A 22,519-nucleotide genomic window follows, 5' to 3' on the forward strand; every position below is an offset into this window, starting at 1 on the left:
CATGGTGTTGCGACCTCTGGATCCAGCAAATGCAGACTGGTTTGGTACTCAATACATGGCAGTATGCTCGACCTATGTTCTGGGTTGGATGTTTGGAGAGGCCTTTAAGAGGGAGCAAGTGAATACAATCCACATTATCTAGAGGGCAAAGGTCCCGCAAGCAATGACAACTTAGACCCTTGCCCAGGTGTACCTAAGTGCTTCTGATACTCATATATGTAATGTGATGTACGCCCGGGAGATATACATCCGTGATCGCAGAACTTGTGTCAGCTTTGCAGGTTTTGGATACTTATTGCACATCTCGCAGCCACGTCTAGTAGGTCCTATGCTGGTGAATTCTGGCAGATACGGGAGGCAGAGTAAATAGCATGATGCACGGTTGAATCATCGAATGATCAGCGAAGATTGCAGATTTCAAGTAACACAGCCCCCAAACCGATGAAGGAATGACCTCCTGCGCCAACAAGTGGGACCTCCAGCCGGGGAGTTGGGGTCTATTTCGAGTAGTTACAGTCGTCACACAACATAGAGCTGAAAATGCCAGACACCTCTGAAACTGACGAGGCCCCCAACACGGCGCCGAGCCGGAAGTGGGGTTTTCGCTCAGGCACCAGTGGATCTTGCTTCCATTTTTCCCTTTTCCAAAGTTTCTATTCAACCGTGGTCGAAAGAAAGTTTCGTCTCTTTAACAGCATAAAAGCTCTTGCGCTGTCCTTCATAATGCCATCAAGCCTCCAATCTTCTGATGCGATTTCCCCAGAATCGAGCTTCTTGCGCCGAACCCCTTCAAGTTGTCTATCAGAAAGCCAATTGACCCGCGAGCATGTAACACAGTCGACTGTCTCTCAAAGCTCTGACCGGCCCAGCGAGTTACGGAAGTCGCGAATTTGGACCAACTGGGAATGGGAATTCGCTGCCTGCCTTTTAGTTCTGGCCACACCGGTCATCACTTTCGCGACTTTATATCCTTACAATGCCCGCAATCAGCCACTACCACAATGGCCTTTCAAAATTTCATTTAACTCGTTACTCGCTGTATACTCTATAATTTTCAAGGCCTGTGTAGGCTTTGTACTTGTCTCATGCATCGGGCAGCTGCAATGGGCATGGTTCTCTGATATACGCCCGCTCTCTGATATGGTCTGCTTTGACAGTGCTACACGGGGTGCAGATGGGGCGCTGAGTCTGATTTGGTATCAGAAGTTCCGGCAGCCGCTCACTTCACTTGGGTGTATCATCATGGTCCTTATCATCGCGGTCGACCCATTTGTTCAGCAGCTTATAAGACCTGTCAATTGCAGTGTCGAGGTATCCGGAGACCACGCGACTGCATCCTTGCCGCGAGCAAATCTTTTCGTCGGATACGGATATAGCGGATATGTCAATCGCACAGGGTCACCCACACCGCGGAGACGCGACTTGGAGATGACAGAGAAAGACCTCGAGGCCAACGTATACGATGCCGTTTTCTCTCCAGGACAGATTCCTCCTTGGCAATGCCTCACGGGCAATTGTACATTCCCTCCTTATGGCACCATTGGATTTTGCTCGTCCTGCCAGGATGCCTCCGCCAAGGTAACCATCACGGCCAGCTGCGCAGATGCTGGCCCCCTTGCAAGCAGCCCTCCGACATCCCCGGCGGATTGTCCCGCCGACTCAAACTTCTCCGTCGATTCTAATCTCACTGCCCACGAAGACATGAGACTGGGTACCAAAATGACGATACTGTCACCATCAACGACGGGAGGGGCCGTGCCAAGAGCAAGACCTGGAAGGGTCTTGCTTGCCAACGCGATGAGCGTATTGGAAATCGGAGATCTCGACAACAAACGCGACCTCATCTTTGGATTCCTCATTGGAGCCACTGCTGCGGCCGGCGGACGCATTGACTGGACCCCCGAAAACTCAACATGTGACACGACGAAGTCAGAGTCATCATGGCGCTGCCAAGGTTATGGTGCTGCCGTTTGTTCTATCAAACCGTGTGTACAGATCTACGGTGCCAGCATTTCCGCAGGGATCCTTGAAGAGAAACTGATCGAGAGCTCCGCCGATGCTACCTGGGGTACAATCTACGACTCTCGCGGAGGGCTCGCGTTCCTCTCATTGATCGACACTCAGTGTTCATCTGCGATTCACCCTGGCAGCGGAAATCGATGGATTCCGTATAATTACAACCTCTCAATACCTTTCAACCTGAATTTCATGGACGAGACTCACCTCCCAGATGAGATTATGTCCCTCCTACAAAGCGGCTGTCTATATCTCATTTCAGCGGACTCAATCATAGACGTCGCAACACTGCATCTAGGAGGAAAGCTTGAGGCAAGAGGATCCGGCACTACTGGCTCTGAGTTGGCAGACATTGCTGTGGTTCAATTGACGGGTCTCGAAGGATCGGTCATTATGCATGGGATGTACAATTGGGGCCACACGAGCTTCGAGCGTATCCAGGGCATTGTGGGGAATATATCCAATTCCTTCACAACTCACATCCGCAAACATGGCGGTTCCCCGCAGGTACCAGACAGTTTGCAATTTTCAAGGGACGTACAGGGGAAGGTATATCATTATGCAACCTGCCTCCAGGTTGAGTGGGCATGGCTCTCGTTTCCAGCTGCACTAACTGTTCTGACTGTTTTGCTCCTGTTGCTGGTTGTCAGGTCCACGAAAAGGCAAGGGGCCGGGAGTTCAGTTTGGAAAGCATCACCTTTGGCATGGATTCTAAGAGCAGAGACAACAGGACATGAAGTCTTTCCATCCTCGCATGGGTCCTGTGATAAAATGAAGAAAAGATCGACACAGATCGCGATTCATTTATCCGATGGAAATGTAGAAGGGGAACCTCGCATTCATATGGCGGATCTCAAGGATCCGAATTTGATTTAAGTATACTATGCTTATTATTGAAATAATGACAGATATTTTGAGTCCAGAGTTGAGGTGGTCAGTAGAATATCAAGTGAGCAGGTCGAGTTTTCCGCAGCACCATTTGCCACTAGCATCAAGGATAAGCCACCGCAGAGTGTTGATTGAGCAAAAGAGCAAACGCTGCAGGATTATGCGCAGACAAGCATCAACGCAGAACATTTTGACACGCACGTGCGGTTCCACGATGGTCATAGAAGATACATGTTGCAAAATATGGTTATATGCCACTGAATGAATACCTAAGTACCATTCCCCGCGGATATCAACTGTACTTTTCAACTCACTTCGTGCCTGTGGTTCATAGTAGCAGCATTATTGCATATAGGATTTACCAGAAAGATAATGATCCACGGTAGACTCTAGGCAACACGGTTATGCTTTCAGTCATCGGCATCAATATCTGTCTTTAATTTCTCGACAACGGCTGACTAAACTTAGCGAACCAATAATCGATAGCGAATATGGGATAGAATATTATAAAAAAAACATATAGAGAATCATGGGTCAAACCAGAATCCCGGAAACAAACGGCTAGACTTTCGATTCACGTCCTAGATACCTATGAATTGCCACTGTGGGAGACAATTGGCGGACAAACTGGTCCGCTGCTTAGTCAGCCACTCAACGACCCATCTACGACCTCAGTATAACACTCCATAGCTTAATCAACCACCCAACTCTACTACCACTTGATTGCACCCCTGGAGTGACTCTCGCAGCCGCTAAATTTCCAAAGAGGCCAAGCAAGACGCAATGTTTCTGATGCGGTCGACACTAGACCAAGTACTACTAATACGCAACACTAGTTCTACCTACGATAACCGCAAAGAATTGCGCATTGAACCGCAATTAGACGGTCGCTTGACATTACTTCCACAGCATCGAGGATGAGGATGACGATTCACTCGTAGTCATGCTCGTGGACGAGGATGAAGATGACGAACCACTTGTAGTCATGCTCGTGGGCATCGACCACGACCACGTCGAGTTGCCGCCGGTCGGGTACGGCCCACCAGTGCCTGTGCCTGTGCCCATGCATTTGTGGCAGACCGTAGTTGAAGTTGTCCAAGATGGAGTTGTCGTGCTATTGTGGCTCTGACACTTGTTGCAGATCTTGCTGGTCGAGGAGATCGAGGTAGAGTTGCAGGGCAGCGTGCTCGTCACGGTGCCCATCGAGGTGACCGTGCTCGTGTCAGTCACCGTACAAGTTGTCGTCTCTGTGGTGGTTGAGCCAACACCCGAAACAGAGACGGTAGAAACAGGCCCCGTAACAGAAACGGTTGAGGCGTTTCCGGAAACCGTGACCGCCTGAGTGACGGTGCAGGTAGTCGTCTCCGTGACAGTAGAAGGAGGCTGAGTACTTGGACACGTCGGAGCCGAAGTTGGTGGCGGCGGCGGCGGCGGTGCCGAGCCGCAGCCGCTGGCTGTCAGAGTCACGGCAAAGCACTTAGTCTGGCCAAAATCAGGCTTGATGTAGACATTGTACTCAGTATCCGTGGCCGGACAGGCGTAGAACTCTGATGAGCCCTGGTAGAGCAGCTTGTTGGAGCTGTCGATGGAGAACCCCGGCGCTGGTTCCGCGTTCAAGTCGCATTGAACCTGCGTGATGGGTGCAGCTAAACCGAAGTGTCAATGAGACTTCTGAGGAAATTTGACGAGGGAAATTCCTTACGAGTGACGATGCATCCGCGCCCAACTGAGTCCCAAATCTTATCGCCACGGATTGTGAACTCGGCAGTGGGATAGCTGCCGTTGAGGCGGATCTGGCCATCGTCAAGCTGGCCAGCTGGACACTCAATTCCGCCAGAGGCGGACAGAGAGAAGGTACATCCATCTTTGGTGCCGTTGGCTTGAACCTTTGTGATGACGGCAGCGGAGAGGACTCCAACGGAGAAAAGCTTGAAAATAGCCATTGCGTTCGCTATGCTTGAAGAAGGTGGCTTGGCAGTAACGAGGAAAGGATGAGAATGGAAAATGAGAGATCTGGCCGAGGGAACAGCAGACAAGTAGTAGTATTTGGCCGAGTTTCAGCAGAGCAAGTAAGGTCGCCATAGCTGTCAGGAGCTCAGTATATCCGTCATCACGACATTCCCTAGGGTTCCAATTGGGGACGAGGACAATCCTTGATTACATCCCTGAAAGATCATCACAAGTTCTTCAAGATGATCCAAGAACTCGTCATGTGGTGAAAAGTCCTTCGGAAAGCTATCACACAAGTCTCAACTGATCACATCGTGACCTTGGGAAGGATCAATGACACCCTTACGCTTACCGAGCAAGAAGGACCTCGCAGAAATCTATCACGAGGTCTCCAGCTAGGTAGGCTTTGAGAAGGATCAATCGGTCGATGAGACTAGTCTGCTAGTTGAAGATAAGAGCCCTCATAGAAAAATGGAAGCTATCACGAGGCTCGAGGCTCGGCCTTGAAAATGGCCAATGACACTCTGTAGTTGGCTGAACAGCTAGTTAAGCTGAACTCTCATATTACAAAGCTGGCACTAAGACTGTAAGCAAACTTGAAAATTCGTCTTCTGACAGCAAGACTTTTCCTTCTATTTCACCGGTGGTGTTGAAGGTCGGGTTGCCATGTGAGGCTCGGAGTTGTGGAACCCTGTTGTTGGTGGCTTACATCGGGATAGGAGCTCACGACTTGGAGAAGTTGGGGAAGCTTCCCCACCACACCTCTACAAAACTGCATTCTGACATCGCATTTGTATCTGTTTTGTACCCATCGGTACCATGCAGGGCCGCCGTGCTGACACGGAATGCCTACCCTGGTGCCCGTCCTGCAGGTCTCATTCGAGGTTCTAGTTCGGGCTTTGCTTCTTCCTAAGGGTGTGCAGTTGGAAAGCAATCTTTTGTCCCTGATTGACCAATTCAAAGAGGGTCGGGCATCATAGGTGCCGTACGCGTTCGGCGAGCTATGTTAGTTGGAACTACAACGGCATGTGAAGGCTTCGCTCGTTCTATTGACACTTGAATGGCTTAGCATATACGAGCTTCAGATTTGAAAGGTATCTCTTCTAAAAGTGACGAGGTGAGACAAATGGATGTGATTGATCTTCTTGGGTATCTCTGTCAGTTATTTGAAAGGAAGTTCAATTTACTGCAGACTGAAGCTTATAATCAAGGCAAACACTACAAAAGAAATACCAAGCACTTTCTCCTGTCGAGCTAGCTTGCGTCCAGACTTTCCACCAGTCTCCTAAGCTACCTGATACGGTCGCTTTCGATACACATACACCTTCAGATCCGTCTCAAAGGCTCTCCAGCCATTGGCGAGCTTATTTGTGGCTTTCCCAATTACATGCAGCGTTGGTGTTTTGATAGAGAACGACATGACGCTTGTAATACACTTATCATAGAGACCAAATGACTTCTCCAGCGTGAGAACTATGCAATCTCTCTTCCTTCTAGTGCGACGAGAACTCTCCACCGAAAGGACGGTGACGGGGCGGCAATCAAATGTGTGTTCTGGGTTGAGCTGATAAAAATCAGTGGCGGCCGTCTTATCTTTCCGATCACCGCTCGAGGGCCCTGACAAGGGAATTGGATCGATATCATCGTTGTCCATACTCACGGGCCGTAATGGAGACCGGCTTGGAATGCGGGGGATATTCATCATTGACGCCGCCCCGAGAAGAATCTGGGAGAGTGGAAGGGAGTAGTTGGATGCCGAGTATGCGTAGCCGGCATGCACAACGTTTGGTTCTTCCTCGACCTCTACTTCATCTTTGGAGTTGGGACATGATGATCTAGAAGACATGATTAATTTGGGGCCAATAAACTGATTTGAGGATGATACTTGCATGCCAGGACGTAATTCGCTGTCGTGGCCTCCATCCTCAAACTCGAACTCGAACTTCCTCTGCACCATGAAAGGGCTTCCTTCACGCTCTCCAGCGGGAGACAATGGCGGCGTAGTCGAAACAGATTCTTTCTGTGACCGCTGGGAGTCGAATGACCTTTTACTCATGGTTGGCGAGGCAGTTGTCACGCTCTCGGCTCGAATGGATGATTCGAAGAAGCTCAACCGGTCATGTTGGGCTTGGATGGTGGACTCTAGACGTTGAAGAGTGCCTACGATTTCAAATAGTACAGCCCTGGAGCTGGCATCCGAGGACTCCTGTGCAGCTGTCACGGAGGCCATTGAGTCTTGGTGGCGACAAGCCCAAGGATACGACGACGAAGACATGGCTGTTTCGGTAAAAGGAAACTACCCGGAATGAAGCTGATGGAGTGAAGGACTTGGAGAGACAACAAACAGAATTAAATGCTCTGGGCGGAAATCCCAAGGCTACTAGCTTCTCGGTCAAACAATCGTCAAATGAGACAAGGGACACCGATCATTGATGCTCGAAGCCAAGATGAGAGCAGAGACTAGTCTTTAGTCAAGCCTGTTACGCGCCCCAAAGTGCACATCGAGGCGGGTTGAGGTGAATTATCCAGCATGTGACCCATTAAGTGGTTCCGAGGCTGTCAGAATCTCCAGATCCTGATTCCAGCGAACATGAAAGACTCTAGAGATGGTGCTCTACTTGCAGGATACTTGAGGTGACAATGCTCTTATTCCCGATGATATAGTCACGAGTTATCAATTAACTGGGATTAGATCCTACTGAAATATCACAACATCCGATGAAGTTCTTTAGTTAGGAACTTGTCAATTCGTGGGCGTGGTGACGTTGGGTAAAGTCCAGCCGAAGGCGGTGTGAAAAAACCGAGAAGGGTGGTATATCGTAGAAAGTATTGGCATCGGACTTTCGTCTAATCCAATGTGGCTGCTGTGTGTGGCTGCTGTCTGTCGAAGATATTGCCGGGTTGCACGCTTCCGAATCTAGAGCCTGTCACCTGGGCCCCAATCACTGTCAGCTGTGACCGGTAGCTATATGACTGCATGAGGCTGAGGTAGATGTCTTGGGCTCTGGTTGGCAAGGCTTACAAATTAATGGCCCACTGTTTAGAGTTATGGATGTTGCGTATTCTTATGTGAGATCGGGATGTGGGTAATCCTGCAGCAGGCAGAAGTCCGAGCTGTGCGTCCACGTGCCGAACGGCGGGCCGGGACGATGCCCCCGCTCAGTTAGCTGTAAGGGGCAGCTGTCACTGATTAAGCGAAAGGATTCAGCGTATCCACGTCGGTTGCGGGTTGCTGCATGTATCGTTTCACGACACCACCTTGTACCACTACAAGCGATACACTCGCCTATCCAAGGCCTAAACAAACATGCAACCCTCCAACTCAGCAGCATGGGGGAAATTGGAGCTCGTTGGGGTAGCTGAAGTTGGAGCAGCTATAGCTTGTGTTAAGTCTGGGTAGACAGGCTGGTCAGCATCGCGGCGTTCCTTCATGAAAAGAGTCAACTACTAGGATTGAATATCCAAGTTTTTCATGGCAGCTCGAAAACTTCAAGAGTCTCATGACCTTGAGGCGGCGCCTTTTGATATGAACTCGCACTGTACGGGACAGAACAAGGCAAACACAGCGCAGATGAATAAAACTTACATTTGAGGACGTCTGTGTATAGTAAAGGCAGTGTGTTGAGACAAAACACAGTCAATTGCAATCCCCCATTTCTACAGCTTCTAGACTTGTCAGGCTGCTATCGCAATGCCTTCATTTTACCAGGCTTGTTTACTGGCATTGGCAACTCAGCTCGCGCCAGTCTTTTCGCAGGTTCCTGAAGAAGACCTGGTCCCATCGCAAGACAAGCTTGTCTGGGCAGCCATTGGCGACTCGTGGGCTGTAAGTACCTCCCAATTGAATGAATACCTAGGTACCATGTGTCAAAGTCCCTGACCATCCAGCTATAGAGCGGCGTCAGTTATGACATATTCGGACGAACTGATTACGACGGAAACAAGGACCAATGTCTCCGAATTAACAATGCATGGCCCGTTTTAGTCAATGAAAACAAAACCTGGGTGCCGACGGGCAAGCAGACCGACTTCCGCTTCTCGGCGTGTTCTGGGGCGAATCTTTCCACCATGGCTGATGTTGCCTACATGGGCTACGTGCAAATGGACCGAGCCGGCGAAGCGGATATCGTTACAATGCAAGCCGGAGGTGGCGATGTCGGCTTCTGGAACGTCGTCAACAACTGCGTCTTCCATGAGCAGAACAAGAACTACGGGCCAGACTGGCCGGATCCCAATGGCGAATGTGTCAGGTCCATGGTTGACGCCCGTATGCGCATCAACACGGGGCTAAGAGGCTCTTTTCTGGACGCTGTATGGGACATCCTGAACTCTCCAGGCGTGCGGTACAATCAGAACTTTCATCTTTACATCCTGGGCTACTCGTTGCTGTTTGCTGACGACGACGAGGCAACCTGGTGCAACACGGAGAGCTTTGTGGTCCCGTGGAGGCAGGATTCTCGCCAGAAGCTTACTTTGGAACTCCGTAAGGAGCTCAACAGCCTTGTCGGGGCTGTGAACAGCCAACTCCAAACTTTAGCAGAGGGCTTCAACGACACGAGGATCGGCTACATCGACATCAGCCACGTCTTTGACGGGGGACGGTTCTGTGAGTGCCAGCACAGCCTGCGGGACCAATACCAAGGGTCGAGGGTCTTCCTCTGGAATGCTATACCCGAAGGTGTCATCTTGGACAACGGGACCTACACTGTCCGAGCCCCAACAGCCCAGGAGTTTGACATGTGGTACCAGTCTGGCATGTTCACCTACGACTGGAACGAAGTCATTGCGCCGGAGCAGAGAGTCCACACCGGTCCCTTCCAGAACGGCCAGTCTGGCCTTTCTTTGCGCCCCGTTCACCCCAAACAGGCTGGCCACGAGGCTATAGCTCAAGCTGTCACGGCACGTTTCAAGAAAGACATTAATCTAGGTGACGATTGTTGCGATGGATAAAGAGTCACAGCAAATTTTGCGCACCATGGTATTGTTCCGAAGCTATTTGAGGGTTTGGCAAGGTGGTGTTTTCTTTCGACGCCTATGGTTGACTTCGTCCAGCCGAATTCGGTGTGTCTTGGGTTTCTGGTCTCACGCTGAGCCGTCATACCGCGCAAAGCGCAAGAAACACAAATGTATTAGGTCATCAGCACAATCATATCAGAATTAAAGCATTCTCAGAGTAAAGATACATATATTTCTTGAGAACTCAAGGTTTAGGCTCCAAACATTTCAATTTGTTAGACCAATCGACATGGATTAGAAGCAAGCACCGTTCGAATGCTGACGGTTTGGTTTTGAGCCTAGGGAGCCTGACTGGTACACATGTAAGACCGAGTGTCTCCTTAGGCCTTCTTCTTTGACCTTCGTATCTGGGTCATTCTTTTGAAGTTCAAATTTTACGCACCTCTCCTGCTGGCGATTAGTGGTGGCAGCGGTCAAGGCATGCATGCCTTAACACAACGCCTGCCCCTTCAAAGAAATCAACATTCAAAAAGCCAATTTCCAAGCCAGAAAAAGAAGAATTCAACAGTACACAATATATTTCTCCGTAATATTGAGATATTTGCTTTAATTTCAATAGTAATAGTATAGATATATTGATAATGTCGCAATTAATGCTTTAATATAAATCTATAATTTTAATAGTTCAATATCATAGGATAGTCAGGGAGTTTATTTATTATCAACTCATGTTAAAAAGACATATTGTAAGTTTATATTTGTACTTATATCATACCTTTCGAACGGTTACATAACAACCTCAACAGCCTGATTCTTAATAGAAGCAATGTCAGGTACCTATGTAAACTTCACTAGCTTGCCCTTCTCATTTATATCGTATTGATGGTTTTGAATCATATCAAAGGCAATCCCGAAAAACATAAGACTTTCTACATATGTGTCAGCACGGCCCTTATTGAACAAAAGACACTTCTTCTCTTGTTCGTTCCGCAAGGAGTATCTTACCAGCGTTGTCTATGTCCTTCAATCTGACGCAGTTGGCCCAGCCGTAACTGTCCTCGTCGTCCACGTCGTCCGCGAGGCCGCAAAACTTTAAATGCATCATCTGAGTATTGATAAGTTCCCATATACAGCAAATTTGTAACGGGGTTTGAAGCAACACAACAAAAGACATGTAAGTGGCTGTGTCGCGTACCTCATGCAGTATGGTTCCCTCCGGCGTGGCAAGTATGTCGGCACCGGTCGCCCCGAGCCTGAATTTGCGTCCAATAAAATCCACAAGACTGTTCTTATCAGCCTTTTTGATCCGGTCAGTGTTGAAAAGGACGTTCTTTTGCAAAAACGTCGTGACGTAGTCCGGGTGAAGTGTGATGAGCTCGGGCGATCCAGGGGGCCACCTCCCATTATTCTGCTTAGTTCTAGATGGACTGGTCACGGCAACGGTACCGCTTTTGACCTTCAGGTCCAATATGGCGTCTCCATCTTCTATGGGCAGCATCTGAACTGTGTCCTTCCAGTTGATATTTGGTTCCGGATTTGCGGAGTCGTCTTCAATGTAGTCGACGCTACAAAAAACCTCCTAAAAGGTAAAAGCATGTTTTAGTATAAAGCAATGATATTTGGGTATATATAAATGTGAATTATTGATCTTACCAAGTCCAACTGGTCTCTCTCGTTTATCCATTCCTGCGACCAGTTGTCAACATCGTGGAACCGGTACGTTCCAGCCGCTACAAATTTTGCTAATCGCGGGAGGCGACCTTGTTAGCTGCTCTCTCACTGGCATAATCCAAGTCCAACTTTGTGAGCTCACCGGATAGACTGCGAAACGTGTCCAAGTCCTTTTTGCCAAACAACATTTGTGCTTGGTTTTTGATACGGTCAGGAATCGGGTTGATGTCTCCAGCGTCGACAAGAGGCTGAATTAGATTAGCGACTGAATTTGAGCGAGTAATGGCACTCTCCATGTAGAGCTGGATTCTTAGTTTGGTTGACTCGGCTAGGACTGATGTTAGAGAAAAGAAGACGTAGCCGGCCGCTTGGGGGCATATATTTCAGGTAGGGATCATCACGGCGGCCCCGGTCCAGGGTACTCACGAGCGCAACTCCTGCTATCAATCACATAGCGATGCATCCCGAACACAACCCGGAGGAAACAAAAGAAAATGAGTTTTCTGAAAAACATCATCTTGATCCAGTAAAGCTGCATCTCAGGGATACCTATCCTCCATGAAGGAGGGTCTAATGGCCCATTGCTACAATTTGTGGTATCTGCGCCTATATAGCAAGCAAGTCTCAGTCTTCTCGGAAGGTATTCTTCATTTTTACCATTGAGTCCACCAATGTATCCTGGTTAGGTCCTTCTGCGTCATGTGTTGGGATGAAGGCCGAGATTGTTGGAGTCGAAGTTGCGCACTGTGTAAGATGGCGACACACACCTTTACCTGCTGACACAACATGCACACCTGATACACTTGATGACTTCTAGAAACGGCAATGCATATAAGCGTCGGCTCTGACAGGATTTGCACCGAGTATCACCTGATTTTCCGGCCACATTTATGATCCATTGTACCTGTACATGCCGTCTACAAGCCCCCAAACTCCAAATTATCCATACACACCCTTTTCTCCCGGCATCTTCACATGCAGAGTCCATCACACCAGCAGAGGGTTAAGAGAAAGCCGTAGATTGAAGCACGTTATCCTACTTGCGACGTGGAAACGATGGGCAAGCTACGGGGATATTGGCAGAACCTTCAATGTTTACACGCATGATGGCGGCCCCGATTACAAAACAGCGCAGGCTCCCGCTGCGCCATTGAAAATTACTTGCAAATTGGCAAGAGCACTGACAGTTCACTCTTAGTTTGAAGCAAAGGGACTGTCATCGAAGGGGTTTGTCGCATCCCCCATCATGTATTCAAAATTCCCTATCATATTAGCCATTTCTTTGGTTTCGTTCGCTCATGGGGAAGCGCCTTCACGCACTGCTAAGCTCCCTGATGGTGTTCATATTGGGGCCATAATACCCACTGAAGCTGGACAAATTGGCATCAATCCAGTGGACGTTCCTCCTGAGTCAGATATGTGAGTATTGGGATAGTCGAGTTCTCAAACCTGAACAGTTATACTAATGCCGCTACAGAATCGCGCCCATTGGCGTTGATACAGAATACCTTACAGAAATTGTCACAGACGGCAGCACTACTACATCAGTAAGTCAATCATCTACTGTTTCTTGTTTCGTCACCTTGAAGCTATGATTTATCTTCCAACGTTCTGACAGCTAACGTGAATCAGTGGCATGCTACCACAACAGATTTTGGCACCGCAACTATCACTACCACGGGTGTAGATGGGCAAGGCACGCCCACAACCATCCCCAAAGCCTTCCTGGTGGGCGTGAACAGCGGCAAAGTAGAAATTACACTCAGCCAATGGCTCAAAACCAAACTGGCCTCAATCTCTTCCCAACTACCCTCCTGCGCAGCAGCGAAGCGTCGAGACCTGGAATTTGAACATGGACTCGGCGGTAACCAGACGCAGGTCATGCGGCGGGCTCCTCCTACCGCTGAATGTGTCAGGCTACGCACCAGTCGCCTCAACCAGCTCCTCCGTGAAGACCCTGATGTTGCACGGCAAATGGTGCGCCTCAACGAGGACGTGGCCACAGCCACTGGGAATGACGCCGTCGCCCTGGCCGAGAGTGACCAGATGATGACATTTGCGGATGAAGACATCGTCTTCGAAATCATCCAAGTGACCGAGTACGAAGTCGTCGAAGTCGCGAGCGCAGGCGAGATCCTCGCTTCCGTCGGTAGCGCAGTGCTCGGCGTTCTTGGCTCGCTCGCCTTCCTCCTTAGTGCCGCCAATATCTTGGAGGACCTCTGGAAGCTCAAGGCGGATCCCCAGCCCATGCCCATCTTCAACTCACAACCAAGACCCAGTACCACACAACCGGCTTCATGTCCAACGGCTACGCCGGCGTGCTCGGGGGTCCGCTGCAAGGGCAACAGGTTCGGCCAGTGTGGCAATGAGTGGAAAGGCTGCAACTGTAATCCTTCCTCTCAGCAGTCCGGAGATGACAACTTCTGGACTGCGCAGGGTGTAGACTACGATGCTGTTGAAGATCTGATCTACTCGTGGATTTTCGGACCTGACCAAAGTGACCCCCAGCCGGTTCCCGATCCCAAGTGTGATGGCGGTACATCACAAAGCCCCAACCTTGTCAACATGGAGACAAGTGTGTTTCAACAGTATGTGTTCTTCCATCTGCAATGCTTTCTTTATGCATTTCTAACGAGCCACAGAGCCATTGACAATTTTTGCGACGGCAAAGATGAGCTGGCAGACCCCCTAAGCCAGACAGTAAAGACTTCGGATCTGGGCATCAGCTCCTTCGAAGGCTGGTCGTTCGACTTCACCCTCGACGTAAGTAGAAGTGACGAGTGCACAGCCTATAGGTGCATCAATGTGTTTGGGAAATTCGCGTCATGTGAGTAAATCGCAGCCATCACGGCATCAAGGCTATCTCACTGACACATAATCGCAGGCACCTCCGACTCCCATACCGCCTTCACGACGGGAGAGATAGACCTCGACTGCGGGACGGCCAAGTACAAGATCAATGACCCGGACGCCGACACGCCGCCTTCCACGCCCAAGACCCCCCTGACGATGGGGAGCCAACAATGCTACGGCCGGGACGACTTTGGCAGCCACGCCGACATCCACAAGTCCTGGGTGCAGTACTATTCAGGCTTCGCGTGCGCTGGCACCGCGCGACAAACAATCAAGGCCGGGGATTCTTCGACCTTTATCCATTGGAGCACCGTGACCAACGGCGCTCCATATCAGTACAATGTCATCTGGAAGGATGGGTGCGAGCTTCAGACGGGGCAAACGGAGGTGTATGCCTCGAACCCTCTAAACGAGGAGAACGCTGGGCATACCAAGTGTCAGGACATCTTGATTGCTGATTACACCCAATGCGACAATGGGGGAGTTGGTGGTTATATTGATTACGGTTGTTTGCAGTACGAGTTCAAAGCTGAGAAAACCAGCTGAAGACGTCCTGGCAAGACTGAGTACGATTTATGTCCCGAGCTTCAACGCATTTCACTGAACTTAGTAGCGTAGGAACTCTAGCCATACCAAGAAAACTTGAAAACAAGCACTCACAGCATCGTGTTAGTGAAGCTCGACTAATAATGTTGCCCGTTTCAGAACAAAAAAACGGACAATCAATCCCAAATATCCCAGCAAGCTGCCACATCTATTTGGCCTTACAGCCGACACTTAGCGAGGACGTCGATGTGCACTATAGTAGAAAGAATTAGTCACGTTGTGGATCCTTCTTACTCGTTTATGGGAGCCGAGTTTGCCCCCAGAGTTGAATAGAGAGTTTGACCAGGAGACTTTTTTTTTCGAGTACGAAATGCACCAGAAGCGATGGCAAACGACTCCCAGATTCACTTACATATGGGTACCAAATACCAGCGGAGGCTGCGGAGTACCTGGCTCTGCACTGTCCCAAAGCTTGATGATGGAGTAAGCTGCTCTGGTTGCCTCGGTCTGCGCCCTAAATACGGGCCATCCACGTGCTCGAATAGAAAACCGTGGCTCAACCTTGGCTACCTGCTGCCACGCCTCAGGTCTCTCGGGATTCACGGGCAGATCAACGGTCAGAACGCTAGCTAGCCGGCAACCAAAGACAAATGGGTTCGCATTCGGTCCCGGTATCTCGCTCAATACGGCTCGCCAGGCAGGCTCGGCCGTGTCCAGCCACAGGTCTACCGCAGCCAGGTTTTGCAGCCGATCCATGGCCTGACAGGAGTCGCGCCAGCGGGACATGGTGGAGATTGCCTCGGGGCTCATTTTCGACTTCGACTCCCGGCGTACGGGAAGACGCATCGCTATCTTCAAATTCCGAATATGGTTGATAATAGGCAGACGCTGGGATACGGTAAAACTGTACAGCGTCTCGATATCGTGGATTACAAGGGTGAGCTGACTGTATACAGAAGTGCGGGATTCGATATACCTGCAAAGAACTTAGACTCGGACCTTCAAATGCTGCTATGATGATCAAATCAAGCGGTACTTGCATTTGCTTGCAGACAAGCATCATGGCGAGAAACGGGTTCCACCCCTTCGGCTCTCCTTCCCGGTGGAACTCTTCGCATTTCCAATGGTTGCCCCAGGCCGAAGTCATCCTGCTCCAGAGAGCCTCATCTTCGAATCGAGTCGACTGATGTTCAGCGCATTCCTGCATCAGATCTCCCGGCGCCGAGTGATTCGTTACACACTTCTTTGAGGTGTAACGGCCGTTTTCGAGTATAATGTGTTGCACAGCCCCGGCATCGTTCCACAAGTTCTCCAAGATAAGATACCGTATCTCTGGAGGCATTCGCATAAAGGCGGATTCCTTCTGTTGTCGACTTGTCGATGCTATACCTTCGAAAGCTTGGTCCGTATCGCCAGTGTCCCCGGATCGCTTGCCCGATTTCAAGCGGGCTGCTAGCCTAGAGCGCATGCCGGAGAACTTCATTATAAGGTGATGTATCGAGCTCCGCCGTATTCACTGCGGTGATGAAATTTTTTAAAAAAAGAAGAATCCTAGGTCAAATGCGCGGGCGTGGAGAGATGTAGGGAACCTATCTAACGTAAGCTGTACATCCCCGCCTTATGAAGGATCTCTCGGTTACATCTACAGCATGTCATAGCTGAATGAGTGCCACATCACGTTTTTGGTCATTGCACTGACTCCCCACCCCAGGTGTAATTTTGACTTGGGACCTAGTGTTTTTTACGACAATAACTGCTCTAATCTAATCCTAAACCAGTCCTCCTACCCTCCCTCCGTCTTCCCCTCCCTTCCTCTCTCTTTTTCTTTCTTTTTTATGTATTTAACACCTATTATATTTTCACCACTGTCATCGACCCTACATGTTTTTCAATTGCTAAGTCTTCACTCCTCATTACTGTATGAAGGCGCCATGTATGTCTTCGATCGTATGCGGAATTGAAGCGAAACCAGTTCAAAAATTTCAAGCTTACAATGCAGACCCATGTCGCCGTATGGCATCAAGCTCTTTACCACAATCCGGCTTACTTTACGGACCCCACAAGTTTCTGTCCAGAGCACTTCCTGCCAGTGGGCGACCCAAGATTGGAGTCAGACCATCAGTTGCCCCCCTAAGCCCCCCTGCGCCAGCAGTGGAAGAGAAGAACCGAGACCCACGGGTAGACGATGAGCGATAAGTACTGGAGACGTTCAATGTGGGCAAACGGAGTTGTGTTAGCAGATCGTGAGTCATCCTATCTCGACAAAGTACCGGGAGGGTCACAATCTCAACCAGCTGGCCTATATTGAGATGCGCCTGGTTCTGGCTCGAATTCTTTTCAACTTGGATTGTCACTAAGTGACTCGAGTCTGGACTGGATGGAAAACCAGAAACCTTACAACATATGGTCCAAGCCACCAATACACATATGCCTCAGTCCGCAGAGGCTCGACTAGCAATCTGCGTACGAAAAGAGGTTAGGCACACCGCGATTCCGATAGACCTATACCAAAGTCGAAGACGGCCTCATTCTTTGGTGCGTGAATGTCTTGGGCATTCAGGCGAAGTCATCAAGTGGACTGATGGTTCGAGGAACAACCAAACCGCGACTCACGAAAGTCCGGTGAAGAGGCGAGAACTGAGATGGCCTTGAAAATAGCCTGCTACCTAGAGGTCATCGCTATTGTTGATCCCGTGATCTTTGTCATGGATCTTCCTTCCCAGCTGATTTGAGTTTATCACTTAATTTGGCTGGTTCTGTAATTGTGCGTTGAGCTCTTGGGTCAATATCGACAGTCGCGCACCATTCCGGGTATGGCAGAAGTGTCTGACTTCCAAGCTATGTGCGCGGATCTTCGTATCCATACGACGGCCCCGAATTCTGGCCCGTGTCTGGGTGGAATGACCCTAGCTCCCAGAAAATAAATCTGTGCTACCGGATGGCGCCGAGCTTGCAGCACATCAGGATCGGGTGTGGTGGGGCTTGGTGAGCTTGAAGGACTGGGCTGATTCGAATCTCCGCCCCGGGAGCCAAGGAATTATGCTCTACGACGATAAACCTTCGAGGCTAATTCCATCTCCCTGTCCCGGCAATACCCTTGAAGAGACAAACAAGCAGCCACCACTGGCGCCTGAGTTTCGTACTCACTCACCGGCTGCAGGCCGCCAATTAAGCTCAACATTGGCAAGGGCTGTCATCTAGGGCGATGCAGATCTAAGTTAATTCATGTAGTGGCTCCCTAGTTGCGCTGAATATCTCGTTTGTAAACCCAAAACTGTCTTAGATACAGCAAGCCGGGCCTGTGAATGGGCCAAAACAAGTGCCACGCATAAGGCTTAGTGTACCAAAACAGGTCCGCGAGGCCGAGTCAGGCCCAATGCTACCAGGGAAAGCTTATTGTTCCTGAAATTAACATGAAGGGTGAACCTTTATATTTAGATTCACTTTGCGCCTCGTTCCCAACAGACGGTACGTTCGGAATCTTCTACTCAAACTTGCCCGTTCGTCTGTATCGACGACGTCCGCTCCTTTAGCATCTATTCACACAGCCTTCGGGCGTCCTACAATCACTTTGTATAATAAAATCAAGACACTCGTTCTTTCCAATTTGTGCTATGCGAAACTTCCTTGGGGCCGTGGCCCCTTTAATCTGCGCCGCAGTGGCTGGCGTCGACGCCCTGAACGCGGAGGAATGGCAGAAACAGACCATCTACCAGGTCGTCACCGATCGCTTCGCTAGGGCCCCTTCCGACGACAGCGGGCTCGGTATCATCAGCCCCCCGGACTCAGATGCGGACTGTCCATCACCAAAACAGTACTGCGGGGGATCATGGCAGGGCATCATCGACAAGCTGGATTACATTCAAGGGATGGGCTTCACTGCAATCTGGATCTCACCCGTAATAGAGAACACGGAGAACGCGTCGACGGAATACTCATACCATGGATATTGGCCGCGCAATTTCTACGGTCTCAACCACCACTTTGGTACCGAAGAAGATCTAATTGGGCTTTCCGATGCACTTCACGCTCGGGGAATGGTATGTGGATAAGTATCACTCTCAATGGGACTTAAATGGAAGTCTGACTCTTGGAAGTACCTCATGTTCGACATTGTCGTCAACCACGTCTTCTCACCCGGCCCACAAAACGCGACAAATTACAGCATGTTTACTCCGTTCGACTCTAGCAGGTATTTTCACCGCCCATGCGTAATGGACAACTCCAATGAGACATCTGTCGAGGTGTGCCAGCTCAGAGACGACAAATCCACGGCGGTGTTCACTCTGCCCGATATCAAGACTGATGATCCCGTGGTCCGAGACATATTCCAGGACTGGATCAGAGATACGGTTCAGAAGTACCATGTTGATGGTCTCCGCCTCGATACATACAAGCATGTGGAGCGGGACTTCTGGCCGGATTTCATCGATGCTGCCGGCGTCTTCAGCGTGGCCGAATATCTCGACGGTGACCCGAAGAACTACAACGACGAGCTGATTCCCAGCAAGGACGAAGGCGTTTTGAACTACCCCACGTAAGCTTTGCTCGGAAATTCAGGGTCGAATCTGCACGCTCCCTATTCGAATAGGCATATATCTAATTCCAATTATGTTGCAGCTTCTATTGGATTAGGCGGATATTTCAAAACCCGCAGACATGGATGACCGAGCTCGTCCAGGGCATCAAGACAATGCGGGATGGACCAAGTAAGTACAATACGGCTGGATTAGTATCAGCTTGGGCCTATAATTGTGAACGTCTTGACTGACCTCCGAAATCTTCAATAGTCAACACAAATCTGCTTGCGCCGTTCTTTGAGAACCACGACGGTAAGTGGCCATGTACCTACATATGTTTCTATTGCGAACTCATCGTCTGTTTCGATATTGGACATAAACTTTCCCTTTCATGTTCCCCATAGCCCTCACTAGAGTACCATGAGATCGGCATGCTAACAGAGTTTTTCAGAACAACGTTTTGCATCTCTCGTAGGCGACATGGCCCTGACCAAGAATGCACTGGCATTCACCCTCCTGTTTGACGGAATACCGATCATCTACCAAGGCCAGGAGCAACACTTCTCGGGACAGAACGACCCGTTCAACCGTGAACGGCTGTGGACCTCCGGCTACAATGAGGACTCCGAGCTGTACCGTTGGATCGCGAAGCTCAACGCCGCCCGGGCACTTGCTATCGATACAGACCCGAGATTTGTCTCCTCACAGGCAGACATCGTCTGGCCGCCACAGGCACCACCTGCGGGCAACAACGGCGGCGGGGGCAACGGTACCAGTAACAGCACGACATCGTCGCCAACAATACCCTTGACAAACCACCATTTCGCCATCAAGAAGGGCTCCCTCGTCACTGTCCTGACCAACGTGGGCGTCGGCGGGCAAAAGCTGGATGTCGTGCTCCCTCGCAGTGCCACACACTACACGCCCGGCGGTGTATACGTCGACCTGCTCAGCTGCGAGAGCTTCGTTGCAGACCGCAAAGGTGCTGTTTCGTTCGAGATGGGATGGGCACCGCGGGCGATTTACCCTGCAACGGATGCCCTCAGCTCAGGGTTGTGCTCGTTACCCCAGGATCCTACCTATGGCGACAGCGAGACGTGCCTGGTCAGATTCAACATTTCTACTACCACTGCGTTCGGGCAAAACGTCCAAATGTGAGCCTTCATCTTCTTCCTGCTATATTCTAATTTTCTTTCTTCTTTTTTGGGGTTTTCTTTTTGGCAGCGCATAGAATGCTCTGCTAACCACCGTCTTATCACAGCCTTGGCGACATCCCTCAGTTCGGCTCTAATGACCGACACCAAGCTGTCACTCTGGGATCTTATTTCTATTCTAGCGATGACCCCCTTTGGACCCTCACCTTCGAGCTACCTGCCGGGAAGCAGTTCTCATACCAGTATCTCAAGATGGACGGTTCCGGAATACCACAATGGGACGGTGGCAACAGAGGTGCCGCGCCCCGTTCGTACACCGTGCCTGCGAGCTGTGCGGATGGCAAGGTTACCGAGATCGTGGATAAGTGGACTGGCTCGGGTAGTAACAGCACAGCGTCTCCCGCGGCCAGGTCAATCCTGTCACGTGGGTTGAAGCAGAGAATGGGCGTGGATCTTTGGGACGAGGGTCGTTAATACCTGGGCAGCCAGGCTGGGAAAACTCCACAGCCGTGTTCACTTCGCGCGTCAATCCAGACTGGAGCAACGCATTGTATAAATAAAATGTGCCACCACCACTCTGGCTCTAGTTTCTTCCGTCCGTGTCTCTCGTGAGCACTTTTCAACTGAATTAGACGCTTTCTCCGGTCAACAAAGCCGTCAACCAAAGTGAGATCTGACTGGATAGGATAGCGGAGTCGAGATTAAGAACGACTAAACGCTCCTGATTGTCCAGCATGTATTCCCGTCTTCATTGTGATTGCCTCAGTGCTGTGTGCTGAAGCTGGAGAGAACATCGTATGAGTATATCCTGCACGATTGTATTGTAGGTAAATGGTTCCTCACTTCGACCTTCTTATACTCTCTTGTTCAGACGGTTGTAAATCATTAGATGCTCAACCACAGACGAAACATACTGACAGAGCTGAGAGTACTATTAACCAATTTAAAATGCATATACAACACCATAATTGTTAGTAGTAACCACTTCAAGGCTGACAAGATTGCAGCAACGAAGCGTGAATCAGTTTCCAGCCGCACTCCAGCGGACTCATATAGGAAATGGGAAGATCTGCTTGACAATCTTCGAAACCAAGGCAATCTTTCTGAACCTTGCTGACACACATCTGTCACAGGGCTAGTAGGTTGGTCATGGTTAAGAACTTGTTGTTGCGCGAGGAAAGGAAAGCTCTAAACTACAAGCCGCTGGCGAAGCCTGGGCGTTTATATAGTGGGCCATGATACCTAGTGGGTACCGTGACACATCTCACTATGTGGTTTCGATTCTATTCCGTATGCGTCCGAGGACATACATGGCGCCTTCATACGGTGGTAAGGACTCAAGACCCAACGCTTGAAAAGAATACGGTGTCGATAACGATAGTCATAATACGATAGGTGCACACATCTCACTATCCCCTACAAATTGGGCCCTTGGCTCTGTGATCTCCTCGCACCTGTTTCGCTTGCTAATGAAAATATGACTCAAATTTGGTGTTTTGTCACTTTGCCTACATCACCCTGCTTTCCAACGCCATTTAGTAGCAACAACGATCTTCCACTCTTACATATATTACACCCTGGGACCCGCAATATTCATACCTACCACTTGTGATGCCAACATGTTCGCATAATACCCCTATGAACACCAAGTATGATGTATATACCCAATCGTTCCGGTGTGAAAGATGCCTTCTATATTTACAGTGTCCCCTTCGCCAGATAGGAGTCACCTGCCTCGCAAGGCTGCGAATGGCTGCAGGCCCTATTCACAAGACACCGCCTTACAGTGTGGTGGGAAACGAGATTACCAGATGCCACGCCCCAGATGGTCGTGCCGGAGATGCAAACAATCTTGTTGTTCAGCCCCTGATGGTGTCCATTGCCAAACGCGGTACGCACCCATTGACTGAGAAACGGCCGGGGCATCACCAGGGGCAGCTGGCAGCGTCATGTCAAACTGGAAGT

General features: G+C 49.9%; 4 protein-coding genes across 4 annotated transcripts; 2 read left to right on the forward strand and 2 right to left on the reverse strand.

Moving 5' to 3' along the window:
* Positions 1 to 3,801: 3,801 nt before the first annotated feature.
* On the reverse strand, positions 3,802 to 4,847 carry KVR01_000198 (uncharacterized protein; the record flags this gene model as incomplete). The annotated part of the gene is made up of 2 exons (XM_044786893.1): positions 3,802 to 4,550; positions 4,607 to 4,847. The coding sequence occupies 2 exons, from the start codon at positions 4,845 to 4,847 to the stop codon at positions 3,802 to 3,804; spliced, it is 990 nt and encodes a 329-aa protein (XP_044650147.1).
* Positions 4,848 to 8,922: 4,075 nt separating this feature from the next.
* KVR01_000411 (uncharacterized protein) lies at positions 8,923 to 9,804 on the forward strand (the record flags this gene model as incomplete). The annotated part of the gene is made up of 1 exon (XM_044789981.1): positions 8,923 to 9,804. One exon carries the CDS (start codon positions 8,923 to 8,925, stop codon positions 9,802 to 9,804), a length of 882 nt encoding a protein of 293 aa, XP_044650360.1.
* A 958-nt stretch (positions 9,805 to 10,762) lies between these two features.
* KVR01_000477 (uncharacterized protein) lies at positions 10,763 to 11,669 on the reverse strand (the record flags this gene model as incomplete). Its single annotated transcript, XM_044793318.1, has 4 exons — positions 10,763 to 10,900; positions 11,006 to 11,389; positions 11,464 to 11,552; positions 11,624 to 11,669. The coding sequence occupies 4 exons, from the start codon at positions 11,667 to 11,669 to the stop codon at positions 10,763 to 10,765; spliced, it is 657 nt and encodes a 218-aa protein (XP_044650426.1).
* Positions 11,670 to 18,494: 6,825 nt separating this feature from the next.
* On the forward strand, positions 18,495 to 21,028 carry KVR01_000783 (uncharacterized protein; the record flags this gene model as incomplete). The annotated part of the gene is made up of 6 exons (XM_044785669.1): positions 18,495 to 18,920; positions 18,978 to 19,417; positions 19,501 to 19,589; positions 19,671 to 19,712; positions 19,852 to 20,554; positions 20,662 to 21,028. The coding sequence occupies 6 exons, from the start codon at positions 18,495 to 18,497 to the stop codon at positions 21,026 to 21,028; spliced, it is 2,067 nt and encodes a 688-aa protein (XP_044650732.1).
* Between the last annotated feature and the right edge of the window lie 1,491 nt (positions 21,029 to 22,519).

This window comes from Diaporthe batatas (genome assembly GCF_019321695.1).
Source record: "Diaporthe batatas strain CRI 302-4 chromosome Unknown Contig00001, whole genome shotgun sequence".
NCBI classification, from domain to species: domain Eukaryota; kingdom Fungi; phylum Ascomycota; class Sordariomycetes; order Diaporthales; family Diaporthaceae; genus Diaporthe; species Diaporthe batatas.